Source organism: Humulus lupulus, chromosome 6, assembly GCF_963169125.1.
Source record: "Humulus lupulus chromosome 6, drHumLupu1.1, whole genome shotgun sequence".
NCBI classification, from domain to species: Eukaryota; Viridiplantae; Streptophyta; class Magnoliopsida; order Rosales; family Cannabaceae; genus Humulus; species Humulus lupulus.
Genome location: NC_084798.1, coordinates 11029052 through 11045123, shown reverse-complemented (window position 1 = coordinate 11045123; position 16072 = coordinate 11029052). Strand labels below are relative to the sequence as shown.

At 33.1% G+C, this 16072-nt stretch overlaps 3 protein-coding genes across 3 annotated transcripts; all 3 read left to right on the top strand.

Moving 5' to 3' along the window:
- The first annotated feature begins 254 nt into the window (after window positions 1–254).
- LOC133781642 (UDP-glycosyltransferase 71A16-like) lies at window positions 255–1987 on the top strand. The gene has a single exon (XM_062220694.1). It carries the CDS (start codon window positions 332–334, stop codon window positions 1793–1795), a length of 1464 nt encoding a protein of 487 aa, XP_062076678.1. The 5' UTR covers window positions 255–331; the 3' UTR covers window positions 1796–1987.
- A 3567-nt stretch (window positions 1988–5554) lies between these two features.
- Window positions 5555–6917, top strand: LOC133784691 (anthocyanidin 3-O-glucosyltransferase 2-like; the record flags this gene model as incomplete). Its single annotated transcript, XM_062223977.1, has 1 exon — window positions 5555–6917. A coding segment is annotated over one exon (1305 nt), but the record flags the coding sequence as incomplete, so codon positions are not given.
- A 5020-nt stretch (window positions 6918–11937) lies between these two features.
- Window positions 11938–12620, top strand: LOC133783786 (uncharacterized). The gene is made up of 2 exons (XM_062223414.1): window positions 11938–12104; window positions 12183–12620. The coding sequence occupies exons 1-2, from the start codon at window positions 12045–12047 to the stop codon at window positions 12522–12524; spliced, it is 402 nt and encodes a 133-aa protein (XP_062079398.1). The 5' UTR covers window positions 11938–12044; the 3' UTR covers window positions 12525–12620.
- The last annotated feature ends 3452 nt before the right edge of the window (window positions 12621–16072 follow it).

Sequence of the window (16072 nt, the reverse complement as noted above, 5' to 3'; positions counted from 1 at the left end):
TATATGAATAAATATACAGAATTCATTTCCATATACCTTAAAATTTTCTCTCTTCTTTTGGTTTGCTTAAAAAACATGTTCGCTTTTTGTACTAATTGATCTAGAAGGTGACAAAATCATGACGGATGTACATACGTATGTATGTATATAAAAAAAATAGTATGATCCGATTTGGCCCTCCTAAAATTTCTTATTTACAATATCTGCCTCGGTCTTATACCCTATCAATATATATACAGTATATTTTTTATATATATGCATTGCTTCTTTTCCCATCTAAAAAGCCTTACTCCGATTCCTTTAATAACAAAAGAGAAGAAGTAGACTGAGAATGAAAAGGGGAGAGTTAGTTTTCATTCCTTTCCCAGGAGTGGGCCACATCGTCTCATCATTAGAGATGGCAAAGCACCTTGTTACTCAAGATCATCGTCTTTCTATCTCAATACTTACCATCAAAATACCAGGCTTCGAGCCCCCCAACAAATCCCACATCCAATCTCTTCTTGGTTCCATCTCCGAACGCATCAAGTTCATTGAAATCTCGGAAGAACATAAACTTGATTCTGATCCAAATCCGAATCTCGTCCAGTTCATCTATTCATTCTTCGAAAATATGAAACCCCACGTTCGAAACGCAGTCAAGAACCTCATCGTCTCCTTTTCGGATCAACCCGACTCGCCTACGCTGGCCGGTATCGTCGTCGACATGTTCTCTGCTGCCATGATCGACGTTGCCGACGAGTTTGGGGTCCCCTCCTACTTGTTCTTCACGTCCGGAGCCGGGATTCTCCGACTTTTGGTTCATCTCGAAACCCTGAGTACTGACCAAAACATAGATATTACCGAATATGAAGATGAACCTGATGCAGAGTTTGTCGTTCCCGGTTTCGTCAACCCGCTTCCGGTCAAGGTCTTCCCAGATACGTTACTGGACAAGGTGGCGTGCCCTTTGTTCCTCGGTCTAATCAGAGATATGAGAAGAACCAAGGGCGTTTTGGTTAATACGTTCACAGAGTTAGAGTCCACCATGATTGATTCCTTAACTAAAGATAACTCGATCCCACAAATTTATCCAGTAGGACCCATAATAAACCCTAACCCTAACAAAGACCAGAATGAAATCAACATCGTGACGTGGCTAGATAGCCAGCCCTCATCGTCGGTAGTGTTCCTGTGCTTTGGGAGCAGGGGAAGCTTCAATGGGGAGCAAGTGAAAGAGATAGCCATTGGATTAGAGCGGAGTGGGGTTCGGTTTCTGTGGTCCTTAAGAAAACAACCACAGAAAGGTAAGTCATCTGAGCCAGAAGAGTACACCGATTTCAATGAAGTTCTTCCGGAGGGGTTTCTTGATAGAACATCTGAGATCGGAAAGGTCATAGGTTGGGCTCCACAGGTGACTGTGCTGGCTCACTCCTCAGTTGGAGGGTTCGTCTCTCATTGTGGTTGGAACTCAACCCTAGAGAGCTTGTGGTTTGGGGTACCAATGGCGACGTGGCCTTTGTATGCTGAGCAACAAGTCAACGCTTTCAAGCTAGTGAAGGAGTTCAGATTAGCCGTGGAGATTAAGTTGGACTACAGGGGGGGTTTAGATGAAGAAACTACTGTGATTGTGAAAGCTGAAGAAATAGAGGTTGGGATTCGAAAGTTGATGGAGCCTCGTAATGATGTTAGGAAGAGAGTGAAAGATATTAGTGAGAAGGGCAAGAAAGCCTTATTAGAAGGTGGGGCATCGTACTCTTCGTTGTGTCGTTTTGCAAACGATGTGATTGATAATATACCTTACGGAAAAGTATGAAGTTGCTTGGGTTGATTAGTATGCATAAAATAAAACTTTTCTTATGATTGTAATCTTACTTAAATATAATCCTACTTATGAGGATGCAGTATTATTATTTTGCAAAAATTAGAATTGGTATAATGAAGTTGAAAAGACAATAACTTTGTAGTTGATATTAATAGTAAATTCGAGTAATAAGTTTAAGATTTATTTTTTTAATAAATTTTTAATTAAAATTATTGATTATTCTTTTCTTTATATAAGATTTTGAAAAGAAAAAAAAAAACTCTTGGATTGATGCAACTTTAACTGAAAAATTGGCTGAACGATTTTATATTATCAACATATTTAACAAAATACAATTACTTAATGATCAGCTGCCCGGACAAATAATTCATCATCACATGATTTCATGATAATATATAATGATGGAAAGGGTGTATGTGTGTGGATGCAATTTTCTTCCTTGTACCTTCGATCGGCCAGTCGATAAAAATCTCGTATATATGTGGTCACAATATTTTGAGCTCTTTCTACATAGACCAAGCGTACAGTGGTCCAAACATTAGCATGACCAGCTTCAAGAATGGTGCCAATTAAATTAAATCCATTTATTTGTCATTTTTACAACCCAAAGTCTATATATATATCTATGACTTCCATAAATCAATAAATCAGATTTTTCATAACTTTTTTACAACTGTTGATTGAGAAATTCGCCAATAACAGGAACGATTATGGTTGTAACAAAAAGTAAAGAAGGAGAAAAAACAATCTTGTTGGTGATTGATTATTCTATTTGTTTGTTGAGTTAAACATGTGGCACTGGACAAGAGACCATATATAAAAGTCGTTCTTGATATAGAATTGTGTCATGTCACCCCTAATAGTCTATTATTAGGGGCAATAGAGTCTACCCATAAATTTGAAATGTCGTTTCTAATAACATTTTATTTATAAAAAGAAATAAATTTATTATAATAATTAAAATTTTAAATTATTAAAAACAAATATATTTTAAAATAAAAACATTCTATTAATTATTTAAATTTATTGATTAAGATAACAAATATTTATATTGTTAATATAATATAACAATTAACTAACAATAATATAAATCTAGTCTCCAAAATTAGTTGTGTTGTCCTCCATATTGTCTTTTCCTGTAGCGGTTGTGGTGGCTGCGACAGCATCGGCCATAGATATTGGCGATGTAATGTGGACGATCCTGCTCCATGTATACATGTAGTGATGCAGCGGCTGCAACCGCGGTGGAATCGACCACATATAAGGTGATGGTGTTGCTCCGTATATGTAAGGAGGTGCGATAGGTTGTGACGACATTGCCTCATGCATGAAAGGATAGACTGGAGTTGGAGGTTGAGAAGACAAAGCTCCAGAAATATTGTCGCTATCAGGCATATGCGTCATTTGAATGTTTGGTGGATGAAATGAAGGTGGAAGAAATTGGGACAAGAAATCGATATGGTTAGTCAAATTTTTTACCTTATTCTCCAAATTTTCTATTTGTTCTGATGAACTTTGAGGAGGGGCTTGAGACTCGCTGAAGTGAGAGCGTTGGGTAGATGATAACCCTGATTCCTTACAATTTGTGACCTACTCCTTGCTCGTAGCAACGCCTTTGACCCAATACTTTTTGTAGCACCTCCACTTTATTAACTATTGTTGAACCATCATCATTTGGAAGCGGAAGCAGGTTGTTGTTGAGTTTGTAACGCAAAATCAGCCTTCAGTTTTTCCTGATTTCAGAAAACAGTACAGACAAAAACAAAAAATATAACTCTATGAATATTAAAAAGCATAATTTAAACTTTCACTATCTTGGTGAGCATTGTCTTTCACAAAATCATTTGTTTCTTTCTTCCAGTGATACTCTTTCCATGACTCAATAAGGTTCAGGTTCGCCTAAAAAATACAACACTATAAGAATTGACCACATTAGCGGCGGGGACCTCCGCCGCTAATAAGTGTAACATCCGCCGCTAATACGTATTAGCGACGGTGACCCGCCCCTAATTATTTGTCGCTATTAATGCTTATTAGCGGCGGACTAACACACCCGACACTGATATAATATTATTAGCGGCGGAGCCTGCTGCTAATATCTTTGTGAGAGGCATTATTATTATTAGTCGCGGGGTCCGCCGCTAATATCGTTTTTATAATATTTTTTAAAATTTATTTGAAATAAATTAATATTTATTAAATTTAATTATTTTAAAAAATAATTCATAATAAAATTTAACAAAATAAGCATTTAATTAATTTAAACATAACTAACATTAAAATTAATGTGAATAGTTTTAATATTTATCAACCTAGCTAATATCACTATTTTCATTAAAAATAAATACAGTATTAATTCAATCCAAATACATAAACTAATAACTAAATAAAATCATTAAGATTAATATTGAAATCGTCCTCATCTTCAACATTTTGGTGTGGCTGTGAGGGCGACGGTTGTGGATGTGGCTGGCGGTGAAGGAATATAAGGTAACTGTGATGATCGCCCGAGCATGAGGTCTCCAAACTGATCTCAAGGCTGTGGCTGTGACCCGCCCCCAAACTCACCATATCTCACATATGGCTACTGCGACGAACCTCCACCCTCCCCATACCTAACATTAGGTAGCGGAGGCTGCATCGATCCTCCTTGAAAATCGATAAAGCTAAAATATAGTGGAGGAGACTGGGAAGAGCGTCCAAAAATGTATAGGTTTTGATACTGAGGAGGATGTTGCGATGACACATGTGGCGGATACGGTGGATGAGGCTGGTAATGCTGCTGTGGCAGTGACTGTGAAGGAGGCTGGTACTTTTGCTGTGGCGGTGTATGAAGGTCAGGATTGACAGTGTTACTCTGAGAAGACGAAGCACCTTCGGATTGTGGTGGCAAATACCTCTACAAAAAACTGTCAAACCGTGGGTAATACAGATTACTGGGTTGCTCAGGTACAACCTTCTGAATTGTCTCACGCACTGCCTTCATCATTAGAGCCATAGTAGTCATATCTTCATTAGGCGTAGCAGCAATATTTGCTTGGGACTGACTTTTATCTGTAGAGCTAGAGGTTGTATTTCTTGCCTTCCCTTTCGTCCTATAACCCACTCCTCTTTGGTAGTCAGATCTCTCCTTGAGTACTTTACTTAGTATCTCGTATTGATCGATCGGGGACGAATCAATGACAGATACATTAAGAGATCCCTCACTCTGTTGTTGACTCTGCCTCTAAAGCTGTGACCTCTGAACCTTTGCCGCCATTTTTTCCTGTATAAAGATAAAATTATAAAGAAAACTTATAAACATTAGAAACAAGAAAAAAATACTATTCACTTACATAATCTTGTGGAGCTGCCTCATTGACAAAAGATTTTGTCGATTTTTTCATATAAGCATCCCTCCAAGTATCAACAACATGCGCATCTGGGTTCTCCTATACAAATGTAAACAAAATGTTTCAGAATGTGTTATTTATAAAATTAAATTAACATCTTCACTTACATATTGGTGACACTTAGCTACCAACGACTTTGTGCCTTGTGTTGTTACATACTTCATTTACTTCAGTTTGCTTGATTTTTAGCGGAACGAGCCAAAAATATTTCTCTCAAAAACAATTCACAAATATTCTGCCAAGCCTCCTTAGTGCAATGGTCAAGTGGCTTAGAGAGGAGCTCCAAATCTTCTTGTCCAGCATAATGATTTTTGAAGTGTTTATGTCTCTATTGTTCTTTCTCTCGCGATATCTTTCGCCCATCTCCTACATCCAATCTCTTCTTGGTTCTATCTCCGAACACATCAAGTTCATTGAAATCTCGGAAGAACATAAACTTGATTCTGATCCAAATCCGAATCCCGTCCAGTTCATCACTTCATTCTTCGAAAATATAAAACCCCACGTTCGAAACGCAGTCAAGAATCTCATCGTCTCCTTTTCGTATCAACCTGACTCGCCTACGCTGGCCGGCATCGTCATTGACATGTTCTCTACTTCCATGATCGACGTTGCCGACGAGTTTGGGGTCCCCTCCTACTTGTTCTTCACATCCTGGGCCGGGATTCTCCGACTTATGGCTCATCTAGAAGCCCTAAGTACCGACCAAAACAAAGATATTACCGAATATAAAAGTGAACCTGATACAGAGCTTGTCGTTTCCGGTTTCGTCAACCCGTTTCCGGTCAAGGTCTTGCCAGATACGTTACTGGACAAGGTGGTGTGCCCTTTGCTCCTCGGTCTATTCAGAGATATGAGAAGAACCAAGGGCTTTTTGGTAAATACGTTCACGGAGTTAGAGTCCACCATGATTGATTCCTTAGCTAAAGATAACTCGATCCCACAAATTTATCCAGTAGGACCCATAATAAACCCTAACCCTAACAAAGACCAGAATGAAATCAACATCGTGACGTGGCTTGATAGCCAGCCCTCATCGTCGGTAGTGTTCCTGTGCTTTCGGAGCAGGGGAAGCTTCAATGGGGAGCAAGTGAAAGAGATAGCCATGGGATTAGAGTTGAGTGGGGTTCGGTTTCTGTGGTCCTTAAGAAAACAACCACAGAAAGGTAAGTCATCTGAGCCAGAAGAGTATACCGATTTCAATGATGTTCTTCCGGAGGGGTTTCTTGATAAAACATCTGAGATCGGAAAGGTCATAGGTTGGGCTCCACAGGTGTCTGTGCTGGCTCACTCCTCAGTTGGAGGGTTCGTCTCTCATTGTGGTTGGAACTCAACCCTAGAGAGTTTGTGGTTTGGGGTACCAATGGCAACGTGGCCTTTGTATGCTGAGCAACAAATCAACGCTTTCATGCTAGTGAAGGAGTTCAGATTAGCCGTGGAGATTAAGTTGGACTACAGGACGGGCTTAGATGAAGGAACTACTGTGATTGTGAAAGCTGAAGAAATAGCGGTTGGGATTCGAAAGTTGATGGATCCTCGTAATGATGTTACGAAGAGAGTGAAAGATATTAGTGAGAAGGGCAAGAAAGCCTTATTAGAAGGTGGGTCATCGTACTCTTCGTTGTGTTGTTTTGTAAACGATGTGATTGATAATATACCTTAAGTAAAAATATGAAGTTGCTTGGGTTGATTAGTATGCATAAAATAAAACTTTTCTTATGTAGTACTATTATTTTGCAAAAATTAGAATTGGTATGATGAAGTTAAGAAAACAATCACTATGTAGTTGATATTAATAGTAAATTCGACTAATAAGTTTAAGATTTATTTTGTTAATAAATTTTTAATCAAAATTATTGATTATTCTTTTCTTTATATAAGATTTTGAAAAGAAAAAAAAAACTCCTGGATTGATTCAACTTTAACTGAAAAATTGGCTTAACGATTTTATTATCAACATAAATAACAAAATAAAATTACTTAATGATCAGCTGCCCCGACAAATAAGTCATCATCACATGATTTCATGACAATATATAATAAATGATGGAAAGGGTGTAAGTGTGTGGATGCAATTTTCTTCCTTGTTGTACCTTCGGTCGTCCAGTTGATAAAAATCTCGTATATATGTGGTCACAATATTTTGAGCTCTTTCTACCAAGACCAAGCGTACAGTGGTCCAACCATTAGCACATGACCAGCTTCAAGAATGGTGCTAATTAAATTAAATCCATTTATTTGTCATTTCTACAACCCAACGTCTATATATATCTGTTGGGTTTAGCTCACTTAAAGTTCTATTATTTGGTAGTTAAAACCGGTTTCTTAATGATTGGTCCAAGTCAGCATTACTTAGTTATAAAATGAAGGCTGAAATCATTTTTGGTACAGAGAAGAATTTTACAACAAGAGATTAGAAGAGAAGAAAGTTCAGAGGAGAGAACCTAAGTTCTAAACCTTTCTTCTATTTTCTGTCTACTGTTTTGTTTTCGGTGCATGACACAATTGTTGATCTAAGGCTAAATCTGTTATCTTGTGTAATCTGTACTTAAAGCTTCATTAATAAAGATCAGAGCCAACTGGCTATACACTACAAAAAAAAACGTTCTATACCAAGAACATTTTACCGAATACAAGTTCTCGGTATATATCATCTAGACACCCGCCTTCTTTACGCTGTTTTTTTTTCATTTTAGTTTGTGTACCGAGGACCTTATACCGAGAACTTATTCTCGGTATAGGGTACCGAGAACGTGTAGTCGGTATAGATAATTTAGACTCCCGCCTTTTTTCGCGGTTTTTTCATTTTAGTTTCTGTACCGAGGACCCTATACCGAGAACATGTTCTCGGTATAGGGTCTTTATAATCTTCATCTTCCTCAAACAGAGAGCTCATTCTCTCTGAAACGGAAAAACCAGAGCTCCGTTTTCTCCGCCCCCCTTTTCTATTTTTCTGGATTTCGGCCCCCACAAGCATTGGTTTTGGTCAAAGCTTCCCTTCCAAACAAGATTTAAGTGGCTATAAGGTCTATTAAGGTAATTATTTACATATATTTTAGTTTTTTTTTGTATAAATTTTTCAATTTTTTTTTCAGTTTTGGTCTTTTGTAATGAGATTTTTGTGGTATTATTTTCAGGTTTTGCATTGTTTACCAGCGGTTTTAGAGGGTTTTCACATTTTCTTTGTAATTTTTTGGTTTTATTTATATTTTTTGCATAAATATATTTAGGGTTTTATTTATAATTTTTTTAATATTGTTAATATATTGTTATTTGTTATATTATATATATAATTTCTGATTATGTAATTAAAATAGGTAAGAATAATAATTTGTGATGAAAATTAGTTAAAAATTTAGTGATATCCAATTTAGAGGAAATAATATATTGTGTGGTATTTTAGTAAAATACATATATAGTTTTAGGATTTAGTTAGTTTAATCATATGATAAATAATTAATTTATTAGATTGAAAATTTATTAATTTAATAATTTATTTTTTAGGTATATAATTTGACTTTTAGTTATAAAAATATGTTTATATGAAAATTTAATATTTGATTGTTTGTTTTTTAGATTGGGTTAAATAATTTTAGTTTTAGATTATTAGATTTGGTTAATAAATTTTGATTATTAGAGTGAGTTTTGTTTATTTAATTTGAATTTTGTTGTTGTTGTTAATTTTTTTATTCTTAGTGTTGATGAATATTGATGCTTTGTTTTTGTTGTTAATTTTTAGTAGAATTATGATATTTTAAATAGAAAATTGAATAATTAATAAAATTTAGAGTAATAATTATAAATTATATAGTCATTTACAATGTATTTGTATTTCTTTGTGTATGTTCTGCGACTGGATATTTTTTTATGTATTATTTGCAGGTTTTTAAATTTTGGGATATATGAAAATACAGCCGTTATGCTGCCCAAATTTTTTTAGAATTAAAAATACTCAATAAAATTTATAATTTAAGAAATAGTGAATTGATAAGTTGTATAATATATTTTTAATCATGATTAAATCAAATTAACAATAACATTATGCAACCAAATTTTAATAAAAATAAACATTAATCCTGAAATTTTATTTAAATAAGTAATAAATCTTAAAGTAATTCTAACGATTTATTCATTTTATATATATATATATTTATGAAATTGTATAATGATATTTTGTAATTTTTGTTTGAAGGTTGGGTATTCGGTTTTTGTTGGACTAAAGAGATTGCTAGCAAGATATTGAAGGCATTGGTAAGTTTTTTTTAATTTTTCTGTATTTTTTTAATTTTTTTTTTAATTTTTGAATAATTTATGTTTTTTTATATAAATAATATAATATTAATTTTAATAAAAATCTGAAATTATTATATTAGATAAAATGTATTTATTTTTAGGTTTTCAAAATAAGTATTAGTAAAAATGATATTAGGAATTAGAAAATTGTTATATGATTAATTAGTATTTTTTTAAAAATAAATTCTATGTTGTTTTGGTGAATTTTATGTGTATTAAACATATTAGTAAACATATTTAATATTTTTTTAGAATTGTAAAATTTAGAGATATTGTGAATATTAGTAGAAGTACTCAATAAAATTTCTAATTTAATAAAAAGTGAATTGATAAGTAAAATAATATATTTTAAAATTAACATTAAAAAAAATAACATTAATTAAATAATTTAAGTAATAATTAAATCCTAAAGTAAATAAATAAATTTTAAACAAATCTTAGAAATTTTGTTTAAATTAATCAAACTATTCAATAAAGCATAAGTAAAATATGTAATTTAATAAATACTAAATTAATATATAAAAAAATAATATGTGTTAGTTCTGATTAAATAAAATTAACAAATATATTATTAGAAAACCATTATTAAAATTAAAATTAAAATTAAAAAAATTAAATTTAATATTTGTTAGTTTTAATCATTATTAAAATAAAAATTTAAAAATATGTTTTTAATAATATTTGTTAGTTGTTTTTAATTTTTCTGTATTTTTTTTTCAATTTTTGAATAATTTATTTTTTTTATATAAATAATATATTTTAAAATTAAGATTAAAAAAAATTAACATTAACATTATGCAACTAAATTTTAATAAAAATAAAAATGAATTAAATAATTTAAGTAATAATTAAATCCTAAAGTAATTAAATAAATTTTAAACAAATCTTAGAAATTTTGTTTAAATTAATCAAACTATTCAATAAAGCATAAGTAAAATATGTAATTTAATAAATACTAAATTAATATGTCAAATTTAAATAATTTTAATAATATTTACACTGAAATATATTATAGTTAGATATCATAAAACAACATAATTAGCTTCAAAGAGCATAAGACATTAAAAAAACATAGTTAATTATATTTGTTTTTTTCTTTGGTAATAAGAAATTATTACAAAAGATATAATAGTGTTATTATCACCTAGTGATAATATCACAAGAAGCCTTAGACCCGTTTAGAGAGGGTGAGTCATTGAAGACTCTTACATTTGCCTCTCTCTGAATTAGGACACACACAAATTGATTGTAAGTTTGATGATTAGTGTTCCGTGCAGTGCTACATTCATACAATGTCGATCGACAAGAGTTGGATTAATTTGACATATCGATTATCCGATGAGTATGAGGCTGGTGTGATGGATTTTCTCCAGAGAGCTCGGTAGTGCGTTGACTCAAGGGGATTGGTGAAATGTCCGTGTAGGAGGTGTGTCAACGTTGAATTTCAGACGATTGATGTATTAGAAAATCATCTTTTTGTAAATGGTTTTCTATGGAAATATACCAATTGGCATTGGCATGGAGAGGATGAAATAATACCAATGAGAGCTCGGATAGATCAAAATGATGAAGATGAAATGATGGATGTTCTCACTGATCTTATGCAAAATGACAATGACGAACAAGCGGAGAATGAGCGCGGTCAAGAGATACCTACAACAGACTACAGGAGTGGTCAACATTATAACGATTTGTTTGCTGAGATCGAGGCTCCATTATTCCCCGGGTGTCAAAATTACACATCATTGAATTTCCTAGTGAAGTTAATGCATTTCAAAGTGTTGGGAAAAATTCCCAACAAAATATTTGATGGAATGCTGGAGTTGTTACATGATGCATTTCCAGCCCCAAATAAGCTTCCAAAATCGCATTATGCAGCGAAAAGGTTGTTGCGGAAACTTGGATTGGGCTACGAGTCAATCCATGTCTGCAAGCATGATTGCGCACTGTTTTGGAAAGAACATGCTGGAAAAAGCAAATGTCCTGTTTGTGGGGAGGATCGATGGGTGGACAAGAACACCAAGGGAAAGAAAGTGCCTCATAAAGTGATGCGTTGTTTTCCTTTAACCCCTAGGTTAATGCGAAAATATGCATCGAGGCACATTGCTCAACATATGAGATGGCATCACGAGCAACGTATAAAAGAAGATGGTGTATTGCGTCATCCTGCTGATGGGAAAGCTTGGAAGGATACGCAAAATCGTTATGGTGGTTGCACGGATACGCAGTGGCAAAAAGCAATTGAATTTTTCCGACGCCCAGAAATTACGGTATTAATTTCTTGCTAAACTTAACTATCTTAATTAAATATATTACTAACGATAACTTTTTGCAGAAACGTTATGTGGTCAACAAGGAAAATAGAAGGAAACTGAAAGAGCTTAGCTATGGAGGTTCTCAGTCAATCTCAGCCCTACGCTATAAAAAGGTTAGTTAATTAATTATTTTTTAGTTTATTTTTCTTATTTACGTTTAATTATTAATTTTATAAAAATATATGTACGTGACAGCGCAATTTAGAGACTGGGCAACTTGAGTCCATCCCGGATAGCTGGATGGATACTCACCATAAATCAGGCACAGGGTGGGTGACAGAGACAGCCAAAAATACTTGGGTACGTTAAGTTTTTTTAAACATTTTTCAAATTTTTAATTGTTTCAAAATTTTAATTACATTATACATTGTATCACAGGAGGAATTGCGTGCATACCGCGACACACAGCAGACACAGGCAACTGATACTGAGAGTTCCACACCAGTTTCGAGTGCGCCTGAAGATGAAGACATATCTTTGGTACAAGCTGTCTTCGGAAAACGACGGGGCCACCAGAAAGGATATGGACGTATCCTTAACATAAGGGATCGAACTCCATTTGATTTTCGTCCTTCACAAACTAGAGATGAAGAGTTGTCTGAGATGAGAGAGCGTCTTCGACAGTTAGAGGAGCATGTCTGGACTCATTGTATCACCCCGGGATCTCAATCTGCCCCACCACCACCCGATGATCCCGATGTTGGAGCACCGACTCAGTAGGACTTATGTATGAATTTTATTACAATTGACTATTACATTATCATGTTTAAGACAATTCTTTATTTTGATTCAGCGAACATACTCTTATGTTTTTATTTATATCTTTAATATAAGTGTTTTAATTTTATTAAATTTTTTTATATTTAATTCAAAATAAATAAATAAATATAAAAAAAAATTGGGGAAAAGTCTATACCGAGGACATTGTCCTCGGTATATACCACTAAGATGTCGGTATATACCAGTACGATGACAAATTGGGGGTGGTTGTACCGAGGACTTTTGTCACTTTCTACCGAGGACAATGTCCTCAGTAAAGCATACATCGAGAACATTTTTAATGTCGTCGGTATAAGTTTTTTTTTACCGACGCGGATGTACCGATAACTTTCTACCAACGACATTGTCTCGATATAGGTTATGCCGAGGACATTTGGGGTTATACCGACGACATTTGTTCTCGGTATAGGCCCTATTTTTTGTAGTTCTCTCCCGTGGATGTAGGCACAATCATTGTGCTAAACCACATAATTGTTGTGTTGTGTTCATTTGTGTTCTCTGTTTTGGCTGCCATTATCTTTGTTCTTGTTAAGTTTAATGGTTTCTTGTTTGGTGTTTTCAGGCACCACAATTGGTATCAGGAGCACAGGTTGTATTAAGTTGATTCAAGAACCATTCTACATAAAAATATTCATTAATTAACTAATTCATATTATGTGTGTCTATTGTTTTTTGTCATAAAATTAACATTTTATTACTTATAGTCTTTCCCAACCTACCACATTCTGACCTAGTGGATCCCTTGGAGATAGTAAGTAGTCATGTGCTTCTCCTTATTTTTTCAAGATGTTTCTCAAACATCTTGAAAAAATGAGGAAAAGTACATCAATACATTGGCTACCCCAAAGCATCCACTAGGTGCATGTTTATTACATTTTTTATATATAAAATTAACATTTTATTACTTATTGTCTTTCCTAACCTACCATATTCTGACTTAATGGATCCCTTGGAGTTAGTAAGTAGACATGTTCTAGTACTCATTTTTTTCAAGATATTTCATCAAATATCTTGAAAAAATGAGTACTAGTACATGAATGCATTGACTATCCCCAAGGCATCCACTAGATGCATGTGTATGTAAATCCGACACTGCTACTAATTAATGATAATAAATAAAATTTTCATTGAATTAAAGAAAAAGTTACATATATTTTTTCAAATTACATATCACTGTCCTCGTCATCACTAACTACAACATCATTACGTACAGACACCACTATCACTATCAACTAGAACATTGCCATCATCCTCATCGTCTTCATACTCGGCCAACGTGTCGTCTTCAAATTCAACTTCATCGTAGACAACAAATTCATCTGAACCTTCGCCAACCAATTTATCGAAGTTGTACACTTCAGTGGGATTGACATCAGTCGGATCATACTGAAGATTATCAAAAATTAGAACCTCTACCCACAACTGAAATGAAGAAGAATTAACTTCTTGCAATATTGGTAAATCATTTGTGGTCTCAATATCACCAACATCGGAATTTGAGAAATCTCATACATTCCTCGGAATGTATTCATTAACGAGCGTCCAATCATCCCCATTTTTCACATCTCGAAGATAATACACCAACTTTGCTTGAGTTGCGAGAACGAAATGATCATCTTTATAACATTCTTCCTTGACACACACGCTCGTAAAATTGGATTCCACTTTAATTCTACTTGTATTGAACCATCTACACTTGAATAGGAGAATACTGTAACCCATCAAGTGTTAGGAGTATGTCCTAAAAGCATGTAAAAGACATTTATTATTTCAATAAATAAATAAATAAAATGGTCTATTATTGTTATATTTAGATTATTAAATTATTGTTTGAATAATTTTTGTAAATGTCAGAAAAATTCCATATTTATTATTGAGGATGTGATCTTGTATTTGTATGAGAGAATTAAGATCACATGAATGAATAAAAATAGTCAACAACAAATTGAAGTTAAGGAATTCTTTAATTGGGGTTGTAGGGTACGGTTTACTAAGTATTATGTTGATACAAATAATCTAGATTCGGGTTATTGATGTGGTAAGACATCTCGGTAAAGGTGCTTTATATAATATGATTATATATGACATGCACCGATATTAATAAAAATCGTTATCCAAAAACTATTTAATAATAAATACTTGTAATTCATATCATAATTGATGATCATTTATAGATCAACCTAAATCCTGAGTGTTCATGAACTCCTGTTCATGTTAATTAAATCTTTTGATTCATTCGTTAAGGTCTCTTCAAAGAATGAGGCTAATGACTTTTGTTTTGGAGATTTAATATCATGGATGGCTGGGAACATGTATCAACAATACGGGATCTAATATTTCCTAACGGATCGTATATTGGTCCCCTTAAGGGTTAATTCTGGAACTGAATGATTTTGAGCTCAAATCTATAATTAGATTATAGATTAATTGTTCACTGGTGAATTAATGGTACTTAAGGAATAAGAAGTAAATTAGAAAGGTAAAATGCTAATTTTTCCATTCTAATTTATGAACTAATTAATTAGAGGGTTGAACTATTGTAAGATAGTTATATCAATGGACAACTTAAAATAAGATTTATGTAAAAGTATATCTATAACATAAAGAGTTCAATTCTGAATTTATAGTGGAGAAATATCATAATTAATAAATTAACTATAATGATTAAAGAGTTTAATTATTTAGTTTTAATTTATTGGAGCTTAATGTTATAGGTCCATGGTCCCCGAAATGGCTCAAACAAACACTAACAAAGATAAATATAAAAATGGGCAAAATGACTTATTTGATAAGTAAAATATTTTTCTATGCATTAAACATAATTATTGTATAATTATGTGTAATTAATTAATTATTTGATTTAACAAAAATATAATTAATTTTGAATTAATTTATTTTTTGGATTTTTGGTATTTAAATAATGATGAAAATTGGGAAAAATCACATGCCTTCCCTCGCATGTGGTGGATGTGTAGCACAGTGCACATTCATTGTGCTGCATGCACAAGAAGCTTCTAGAAGATTATTGGTTCAACAATTTTAGTTATTTAAATATTAAATAAATAATGAGATATTATAATATGATTAAAATATTATTATTTAAACAAAATCTGATAACTGATTAGTTATTTTTAAATTGATTTAAATAACTAATATTTTATTTTTAATATATTGGATATATTAAATATAGGAGATTAGTTTTTCAGAGCGATACTTTTCAGTGATAGAAAAATATATTGTGAAATCTCCCTGAGAGAAATAGAACATTGATACAAGCATAGGTCACTGTTCTTCACAAACTTAGGTCCAAACTTTATCAGATCTCCTGTGATGAGAACATATGATAAATAGATTTTGCCTATTGTTTTGTATAGCGATCTCACACTCGTTCTTTGTGTGCTGAGAATATTTTGGAAGATCCTGGTGTGAGATCTCAAGGATTTTGCCGTACAAAAGATAACAGCAAGGAAGGACTTGAGGTAATTTTC